The sequence below is a fragment of the Ischnura elegans genome, chromosome 1, assembly GCF_921293095.1.
Source record: "Ischnura elegans chromosome 1, ioIscEleg1.1, whole genome shotgun sequence".
Classification (NCBI taxonomy): domain Eukaryota; kingdom Metazoa; phylum Arthropoda; class Insecta; order Odonata; family Coenagrionidae; genus Ischnura; species Ischnura elegans.
The window spans coordinates 79,104,255-79,114,953 of NC_060246.1; the positions used below are offsets into that span (position 1 = coordinate 79,104,255).

The following is a 10,699-nucleotide window of genomic DNA, read 5'->3' on the forward strand; positions in this document are numbered from 1 at the left end:
GGTCAGAAAAGGTACTCCAAAAGGCAATGTAGGGATGGTAATAATGCCACAATGAGACATAAGTGAATGGTGTGTATAAATCAAACTAGCACTTACAAGTCTCAGAGGAAAATGCAGTCGCTTGTGGTGCCCATGGGGACCAACTTTTGAAAGTGACTGTACATTCATTAATGCGGGAAGGGTGTGAATCCCCGACTCTGAGTTACTGGCAATTCTAAACTAAGTTCTTTCTGAAAATCATATTGCCAAGTTTTTAAGTGAATCCTATTTTAACCTCTGAAAACTATTGAAAACTTAAGATTAAATGAACTTAATGCGTTGATGATTGGGCCAATGTAACCTTTATTTATGGTACATAGATACACAAACAGCTAACTTTTCAACGAAACAACCTTAGTACACTGTAGTTGAGGGTCTATGTATATACTTGAATTTGAGAGATTCTGTTTCCATGGTGAGAGATTTTAGATTGATTTCCGTCAGTCTTGTTAACATCGATGAATCTCCTGATGCACAGGGGTAGGTAAAGGGTGTATGTATAAGGCTCTGTGGGGAAGGATGCAAAGGAAATGTACCGAGGGTACAGTACCTTGTAAGCCTGCTTCTGGAAAAGGATTTGCCTCTCTTTGAGCAGCTTGTGACATAAAATTCATAAACTGTTTACCAGTGATTGCAAACAATTCCCTCAATAGTCAAAATTTCACTATAAGATTATGCCAATGTAACAGTTAACTGACAGCTGGGCATGTGCATGACAATTATGTGCAACAGATTGAGAAGAGTTGGGCATGGAAATGCAACATTACTTATGAATGAAAAATTTGTCATTTCCCGAAAAATAAGAAAATTCAATAATTTTCTGCATGTATAATGCATAAGGCAATACCCCCTCTCTATCTGAAGTGCCTCTTGGTGTCTGTTGCCCTTTGGGAGGACCCTCAGTGTCTAGGTTACAAACATGCTCCCTCTGCTTGAGTCTTCTGGTGATCGATGATGGATCAATTGGTGGTAGATGGGATCTGGCAGAGGAAAGGGAAGGGAAATATTCTCCCTTGTCATGCAAGGGTTATTTGGGCACTTTTGGCTAGTATATTTGCAGATCCCTCATTCAGGAGTGGGTAATTTTCTTTCACTTATGTAGTGTTTGGCTGTCACCTCCCTCAAGCTTCTTGTCTCAGCTACCCCAAAATCTGATAAATTGGTCAAATCTCCACTTTAAATAGGAAAAGCATCCTTGAATTGTGAATGTCACACATGTGGATTACACTGTAATTGTGAAGGAGAGTTATGGGGCCCACCAAAGTGATAGTCATGTTTGATAGTTATGCTTATGTATATTGTACAGTCCCAGATAAAATATTAACTCCCTGTTGTGGAGAAATGTGGAACTTAGCCCAATAAGCATGCCCTACCTAGAGGAAGTGTGACAACTCTGTGCCTACTCCCCTTAAGCATTCTGCGAGGGCAAAAACTACCCTTGTCAGGACAATGAGTGGCTAAAAATGGACTTGCAGTACGAGGGCAAAAAATATGCCTTATCTCCTGTTCCTGTTGCCGTGGTTTCATACAGCTTTCAAAATATGTAGTATATGAAATGACTTAAATTAACCCTTTCCTGCCGGAGACTACGAAAGCAAAACTTTACCACGCTACGAGTAGCATAAGAACATTTTAAAACTCTCCGTACGGAGCTCTTTTTTGGGGGTGAGTTGCCCGGGTACACTCGTCCCTCGGATTTGGGACCCAACTCAAGAGGGCGCCCGGCCATTATCCCTGCCTCTCACCCGACCCTCGGACCCTTTCTTAGCGGGAGTCCGTGGTCAACTTATTATTTTACCGGTGTTTTTATAAATAATTATTGATTACAATTACTGAGAAATTACTCTTACATAATAATAACTGACATATTTTTAAGCATTGTGAAATTTTAAACGGGTTTCTAGTGTTGATAATAACCTAGTTGACCTTTTCATTTTTCAGAAGGTTAGATGTTTGAAGTTTTTTGGAAGGTTAGGAGAGAAATTAGAGAGGGAATGCTTTCTCGTATGGGCAGGCCTAAGTACTAAGGAATGGGTTTGAGTGATAACGTTTTCATAAAAGTTGAAGATTCAGCATAATGGAAAAAGGGTAGGGAAAAAGGAATGCAAGCCTGAAAGAACTAGCACAATAGCATTTTGAGGATCGCTTTTCTTAGAATCGGAGAGGGCCATCGAAAAATTCGGCGAATATGTCATTAGCGCTCAACACCTGGACTGTATGAATGCACGTGCAATATCATTGTGAGAGTGGAAGGTTTGGTTTTTCCGCGTAGTTTACCCGAGACATCGTCAGTCAGCTGAGCACATGTTCCACCCAAAATAAGTAGCTAACAATAGGGCATACAACGCAGGTACGAAGTTGGATGTACAAGTTACATTGCTTTGGAATACCGGTGTATTAGTAATTACTCGGGGGAAATGAATGGATCAGAAAATAAAGGGTCTGTACTGTAGGAAGTTATTTGGATTGTAACATTCATGAGCGATAAAACAATAAAACAACAGCATGTCCCCATTACATATTTTTCATTTCGAAAGATGAAAGCACAAGGTATTAAAGCATTTACATGAGAAGTTCGTTAAAAATAACACTAAAATTTCATTTAAAATTTGCCGAAGCACAGAACAAAACGAAGAATTCATTACAATAAATAAAAAAATTGAGTTTGCAACAAATTATTCTTCGCAAAAACCATTGCCGTTTCAACCACTTCACCGCAAGTTCCTGCTGTGGCAAGGATCATAAATGAGTGGGAGGGTCGGGCTTAATTGCCTAAGGGGAGGCACAAGGGTCTCCCTAAGCTGGGTCTCGGGCCGGGCCTGAATACAACGGACCATAGCTACCGCTGCGGTCGGTTCCCATCCCCCGCGACAGCTATACCCGACATCAGGTCGTCTGTGTAGAAAAGTTTGCGACAGCTATACCCGACGTCAGGTGTTCTACGTATAAAATGCCCGTCGGCTCCACCCGACGTCCGGCGCGAAAGGGTTAATAATAAAACATAAGCAAAAACAGCGTACTTGCCATTTGACAATAAAAATGATAAAAGCTATGATTGGATGCTATGTTACATTTCATAAAACGTAGAAATCATAGTAGAGGTGGTCAGGTTCCTCAGGTCCTACGTAGAGTATTGCCATGGTAGATTTGAGTGAAGGGATTATTAAGGCCAGGTAGCAGCCGACTGGTCAACCATGGGGAGGGTACCTAGTATCCATCAGTGGTGTCATGGTGCCGGAATGTCGTTCCGGCACTGGTTAACAAAAGACATAATAGTCAAGTAACACTTGTGTCAATTTCGTTGCCTCAAAATTTCTAATATTTGCATTCGTAACCACAACAGAATTTTTTGTAATAAAATGTAAATAATGACTTGTAATAAAAGAATAATCAGAGTTTCACTTCAATAAAAAGGTAAGGGAAGTGCATTCCGGCACTGCTAATTTTGCCATGCATCACTGTTATCCATTACTAGCAAAAGAAAGATTAATTTGAGAAATTGAATGACATAAATTATTTAATAAATACACAATTATTTCCAGTGACAACACAAATTGGAAACCTCCTCTAAATTGATCTTTTGATTGGATGATCTAATTGAGTTTCAGAGGGAGGAAATTTTTTGCTCAGCAAGAACCATAAAATTGAATCTGATAATATTCATAGATTGTTTTATTGGAAGGATCATAATCATGTACAATTTTCCACCTTGTCAGCATCATAAGTACATCTGTATCAATAGAATTTCTTTGATGAAGTAATGCTCTTACGTGTAATTTACAACTGACCACAATAAAAAATAACTGGTAAATAAATATATGTATGTATGTACTTTTTTCGTAGATTCTGAATTAAAAATGAGTTTGTTTAAAAATTTGTGTTATATGATGCAATCTATGTAAAAATTAGTGCCTGTGTACCCGAAATGTCACTTAAGTCTTCTTCACCAAGTCCTTTACACTAGAAATATTTTCCAGCATGTACACTGTGTATGAGTGATTTTATGACCCTTCAGCAAACCCTATCATACTTCCCAATACTTTGATTAGGATGGGACCACTATGAAAGAAAGGCACTGGGTGGGGATGCTGTGTTGCAAAATCTCGGCCTCCGTCACGACTTTCAAGAGTTATGCACTACATCTAGGCTCAAGTGATTCATTTTTGTTGTCCAGGACTGTTCAAATACGTACTGCATGAACGAAATACCGTATTTCTCCGAATATAGTCCACCCCCCTAATTTTGAGGCTTCAGTTTCGGGAAAAGTTAAAAAAAAATGCGTTTGAACATAGTCCCCCCCTTTACTTTTACCATGGGCATTTTTGGAAAAAAAGGGGGGACTATATTCAGACATATACGGTACGCCTGGAATCCCTCAGTGTGTCATTTCATTTCTATACTTGATGTTACAATGCCTCTGCTTACTCTGCAATCATAGTGGCAGTTTTATGGACTTTCTAACATTAAAACTTCAATTTCATTGCATAAAATGGCAGCAATCTTATTCACAGTACATATTTAACTTAAGTTCCAGGTAAAAAAACTGAAGATAGTATGTAAAAAAATGACCTCCAGTGCATTAATAAGAAAATGACTACTTCAGAAAAGGTCACTGTTTCGGAAAGATTGAAATAAATAAACTTTATTTAGATTATAAAAATATATATTTACAGGTAAACAAAAAGTTGCGACCAGTCATAAAAAACAATTATCATATCTTTTCATATGAACAAGGGCATTGAGTGACAAGATATCAGTGTGGTTTATACTCACAGCAATCATCAATCAAAAGATTTCTTAGCCCTTTTTTGTTTCAACTGAATCCTCTTGGGTGGCAAAGTAGCAAATGTAAGATAACCAGTATGACCCGGCTGAGTACCAGCAGTGGTTCCAGTCAAAAAGTGTGAGTTTTGGTCATTGGCATCTGGCACTCTTTCTTTCGATACACTAGCTCTCTGCTTTCCTTTTTTACCCTCCTGTACAAAAAAGTAATAAGAACATTGATTAAGGTAGATAGAAGTTAGATCAATAATTTTGTTAGATGACAATGACACATCTAACGCAGCAAATAAACCTGTAGGAGTAACTTAGATTCATTATTTATGAGAGTGACAAGGCCAAAAAAAACATAATTGTTTCCTGAGTGAACCCTTTGAACGGAGCATGAAGGAGCGGAGATCAAAGGTAGCTTATTGTTTCTCTCTCAGTTTTCATGTGAAATACCAGTGAATCTACATTTTATGTTGCAACTGAAGTGATAAGACTATCAACATTTTTTTCCATTAAATAATGTGCTTCCATTTTTTGTGTTGCATTGAATGGCGCAATTCCATTATCATGAAAAGATTTTCAGTCCTGTTTTTAAAATAATTGCAGTTCATAACCTATAATTGGGCATAGCAAATGTTTTGGGATTTTGTGTGATTACATTAATGAATGGAGTCTGGCGACCATAATCTGACTATTATTTTTTTAAGGGTTGAGAACACACACAAGAACAAATGTGCATTTTAGAGAACATATTTGTACAAGTATACCACAATGAAAAAATACATGAATTTACAATTTGGACATACATACAAAGAAAATATAATGAATTTGGCGATTTCAGTCATCCAAATGCAGTGTCATTCACTGGGGAAGCAAATGTTGCATGAGCAAAAATGAAATATGTACCTGATTACATGTACAAAAAATAAACCACATGTACCCCAGAAATGATAAAGGACATGATTAGAAGGCTTGAGAATGTGATTGGAAAGAAAAGTGGTACTTAGCTCTGGGAAGATCGAAGAAATTTTACACAACATAGTTTCTCAATCAGAAGCAAGGTCTACCTTTCCTAGTTGCATTAAATACTAATCTTTGAAAATGAATGTCCAAAACTTGTAACCCGGCCTGAGTTGAAGTAAGTAACATTATTTAAGGTCTTTGGGGATGCTTTTCATTGATTCTCACGTAAAAATACTGCGAAGTATGGCAATCCTTATTTTGCGCATGTTTAACACTCTAGTCATTCATTGATAACTTGCCATAGGAGTCTCTTCCATGTACTTTGGAGCTGATATCCTATTTTTCTCCAAATAGGATAGTGACTCCTCAGTACAATGAAGAGAGTTCAATGGCAAGTGACCAACCAACAAGCAATGCAGGAAAGATGCCCAAAATGAAAGTGGCTATATTAGCAGTAGAAAATGCTTCCTATGATCTGCTTCACCAGGACATTCATCACTTGAAACTTCCTTCTGTATCCATCGTACATTTTCAGGCGTCATTTTGTGAAACAATAACCTGGTGAGGCTGTACTTCCGCAAGACAGTCACTTTGACCTCAAGATGCCTGTTATAATGAGGACTATACACTATAACAATCTGTAAATGCCATTATAAAGACTCTGAGAAATAAAATATCATAGCAATTTTGACCAAAGAATGCTAGTAGGAATACTAAGAGGGTGAAACTGATGTAAGCAATAGCCAAGAAATTCAGTGAGAGCCTAATTGAATGGGGAGAACTAACCAACTGTCTAAACTGCATGGGAGAGGATCCAATACTTACTGGAATAGTTAATACATCAGGCATCACTTTAGATGTCACATGTAGTTCTGTTTGAATGCATTCCACTGTAGAAATATCGACAAAACCTTCTGCGTCCATTGAGATAACAGTTCTCTGAACCTGCTCAACACAAGGAGAAAACGAACACAAGCGACCACCTGAAAAATTAGAAACAATAAAAACTGGGCAGTTTGAGCTAAATACAACAAAAAATACTAGCAGCAGAACCAGAAGAGGTGGGGCATTATAGCAGTTTCGAGACAAAAATATATAATGTATTCTCAAGCCCTCCAATAAGATTAACACATGATTTTACCGGGGATTTATTCCTGAACATGCCTCTGACAAACATCAGCATATAAAATCAGCAATGAATTCTACAAAATCAGGTAAACACAACAGCTATTTTTAAACATGCAAGGAAGAGGAAACCCAATACATACATATGAACAGTTAATGAACATATTATGCAGAGAAAATACCAAATTATGTGCTCATAATTTTAAATTACCCACAGAGCATTGGTTTTATCGAATTCAAAATAAATTTTCATTCACTATAATGATCCAGCTGCTTACCAGACTCTTTCAATGAAGTAACAGCATGTGGAATTACATCCCAGGGACAAGGGAGGTCCAAGAAAACAGCATCTACCATATCCTCCATGCCAAATCCTTCTTTGCATACATCTCTCACATCGACACTTACTGTGCCCTCTTTTCCATTGTAAAGAATGCCATGCTCTTCAAACTCACTTCTGGCAGTTTCAACTCTTAAGGGATGAAAATCAAAAGAAAAAATTCTTCCACCAGGAGAAACACATCGATCTAGAGCATGGGTAAGTGAGCCACTGCCAGTTCCTAAAAATAAAGATACATATATAGAGCATTGAATTTGTTAGACACGAGAAAATTTAAGTCATGTTGAGCCGACACTTTCGGTGAAGGACCAGTTTCAATAGGTACAAGATTTGTAATAGGTACCATAATCACTACCAAATATGTATGATTAACTATCTATTTATCAGTTCAAAATTATTTAACTGATTTATTATCGGTTCAAAATTACTAAATTTAACATTTTTATTATATAATAACTGTAATATATATTATTAAAAAAACTGCCACTTCATTAAAATGAAAAACTTAAATCATGACATGGGGATTGCAGTAAACATCACCGTGACAGTTAGCACATCATGTGTCCTCCTGTTAGTGTGCATCCATAAATAGATAACGTGAGGTTTTTTTTGGTGATTTTTGGACCCCCTTAGTGAGTTATCTTGAGATTTGGCTTTACCCCCTCCCCCCTCTAATCTCACATGTTATTATTCAAAATGCATATTTTCAGTGTAAATACATTAATCTATGCTTCACTGCGTTGGATTAATTAAAAAACAATTTGTTAAATTATTTTTATTTATATTAGTTAAGACTAGTATGTAACTGATTACCCAGATTACTGAGATCACAATTTTACCCTGTTTCTTGCGGAAGAAAATTACTTGACACTTGCCAGGACCCCCCCCCCCCCCCCTGCGTGAGATTGGGTAAGAATCGGTTTGACCCCCCCCCCCCCCCCTAAATGCCTCACGTAAATAATGAATGCCCCCCTACAATACGTAGATTGTGAGGATGTAAGAGTTAGGAGTGGATGATGTGCAGAAAGGTAGCAGTGGTGGAGTAGAGGAGGAGGCAGCTGTCCCTTCAAAACTCCTAAAAATGCCCTCTTTAACATAAAAATGAATATTTTTATATCCTAAATAAATAAGACTGATATCGTTCTGTCTTTGACTACAATAATTGGTACGGTTGGTTTTTTTTTCAAATATAAGGATTTTATACTCCATACTTTGTCCTCAATTCAAACCTCAAGACCCACACAAACCTCGTCTGTAGGTCCTCGCAAACCATTGAGCTTGTTAATGCAATTTAATTTTTTTGCTTTTTAAAAGTAGTTTCATATTTTTAGAGGGATGCAATTTTTTAAACAGACGGCAGATTAAATAAATTATTCAATTCTTCTTTACTTCTCTATGATTGTCAGCAAATTAAGTTTTAGTTGATTAATCTAATATTTTTCGTCTGAGTTACAAAATATAATTCCTTCAAAACCACTTATATTGGTGGATTTAGAAGGGGGATTTTTCATACCATTCCGTTATCATAACTGCTGTTTTGTTTCATGGACATTGTAACATTGGAATTGTAATGCCATTTCCATTCCAATTGTACTGAGTGCTTTATGTGTACAATAAAAACTACTCCTCTTTCAATTAGTAGTTTTTACTTTTAAGCTGGAGTGAAGAAATATACACGGACAGAACAAAATCTGTGGGGTTTTACTAGCCATATGTGCAGTTCTCTAAGGCCAGCTATAAATGAATACCGTACAGGAACAAAGGAGTGAGACCTCAAAAAGAATTGCTTTAAATCACCCACGCATACTGCAAATAGTGCATGAGGGAGGTCAGCTTACCTCTGGGTGAAATGAAAATACAACATCCGCATATGATAATTTCTTAATATCTATAATAGGAGATTATGATAATTAAAATGAGATGATCTTTTGCCTTTGTGCGTATGACAAAAATATAACAATAAAAACGTTAAAGATCATTGTCCTGCTCACCTACTCTCTAGCGTGAATGTATGATATAAATCCTACGCAACTTAGTAATATGCGTTTGTATCCAGTCTATAATCTTAACAGCACTGAAAAGTGAATAGTTATCATTAGGAGACAAAATTATGAGTTATAGAAATTAGCACAGATAATAATGGATAAATAATGACAATATTGGTAGTATATTAATTACAGGCAGCAGGTATGGGTGATGATTTTGGGGAAATTATCAATGAATGGATCAAATCAGAGGAGGAGTACTTCCTTTACTCTCCACTAGTACACAAACCTGATTCAATAACCAAACTCCCAGGCTTCAAATCTAAATTGAGCAATATAAGGCTTATATCTGGAGTATAGATTATTTGAGTTCGATGAGGTAGTGTGCGGGTCCAAAGCTCTGAGGTTGGATGTAGAGGAATTGCCCAGCCTCCACGGGAAAGGGTCGCTCGACATCCATAGCGACGGCCAATTAATGAGCGTACATTGAGAGCTCCACATGTTGTCTGCATAACATTTTCCACAATATTTCCTTTACGTGAACGAATATTTGGTACAGCCTGCAAGTTGAGTGAAAATTTCCGAACTTGATTCTGGACAATTGCCTAAACATAAGGAATCACGGCGCAATGGCAAAAAATCACAACAACACTAAGGTGATAAAATCTTAAAGAATTAAATCTGTTATACATGGCTATTGCAGCAACTATGAACTTCTGGGAATCAAATCAACACAAACAATGCTAAAATGCCCCAAAATAAAATATTCATTTGTTGAAAATTGAAATCAATGGTTCAGGCTGACAGAATTCTGGCGTGTTCGTATCTACAAAATCAGGCACGATACATGATGCCTACAGAGAATTTCTAATTACCTTAATAGCGTACATATTGTTGACACTGAGAAATAAAATTACGGTATCTCCCTCCTCGATGAATTCCTTGTACCCAGAAAAACTCATTTCTATGTCATGAAGTAACTCAGGATGTGTCTTGGAGCATTACAAAAAGAATTGCCGCACGTCTCTCTCAAAAATGTGAAGTTAACTTTATTGAAAGACCACTTTCTTCTATTATCAATCGCTTAAGGCATAAAATTCCTCTTCATACTTGAAAGCGACGCCTCAAGCGTACACACACGTGTACTTTACTACCGTAGTAATATTAGTAATAATTCAATAATATCAGGCATGGTATCGACTTCCCTGTGCCGGTAATAAAAATACGACTTTTTATCTTCTAATATTATTTAAGAAATTATTGGAATGCCGAAAAATGTCTTAAACGAGTTTTATCTTTCCACGCCATCCATAATGCAAAAAACGAGATTTCGATTCTCCAGTAGGAATAGTCAGTTATTTAGTAAACATGGCGAACGGTCATGCTCAAACGCTCAGTGTAACGCCAGTAGAGGTGCAAGGGAACTGAGTAGGGCGGGAGGTCAAGAAAACGGCTATATTTTTTGTAATTATATATT

The 10,699-nt window shown here is 37.1% G+C and overlaps 1 protein-coding gene across 1 annotated transcript; it reads right to left on the reverse strand.

Annotated features, from left to right (window-relative positions):
• Window positions 1–4,684: 4,684 nt before the first annotated feature.
• On the reverse strand, window positions 4,685–10,543 carry LOC124164050 (tRNA (adenine(58)-N(1))-methyltransferase catalytic subunit TRMT61A). Its single transcript, XM_046541222.1, has 5 exons — window positions 10,098–10,543; window positions 9,512–9,782; window positions 7,176–7,457; window positions 6,598–6,755; window positions 4,685–5,015 (listed from the first exon to the last, which is right to left on the reverse strand). The coding sequence occupies exons 1-5, from the start codon at window positions 10,182–10,184 to the stop codon at window positions 4,821–4,823; spliced, it is 993 nt and encodes a 330-aa protein (XP_046397178.1). The 5' UTR covers window positions 10,185–10,543; the 3' UTR covers window positions 4,685–4,820.
• Window positions 10,544–10,699: the final 156 nt, after the last annotated feature.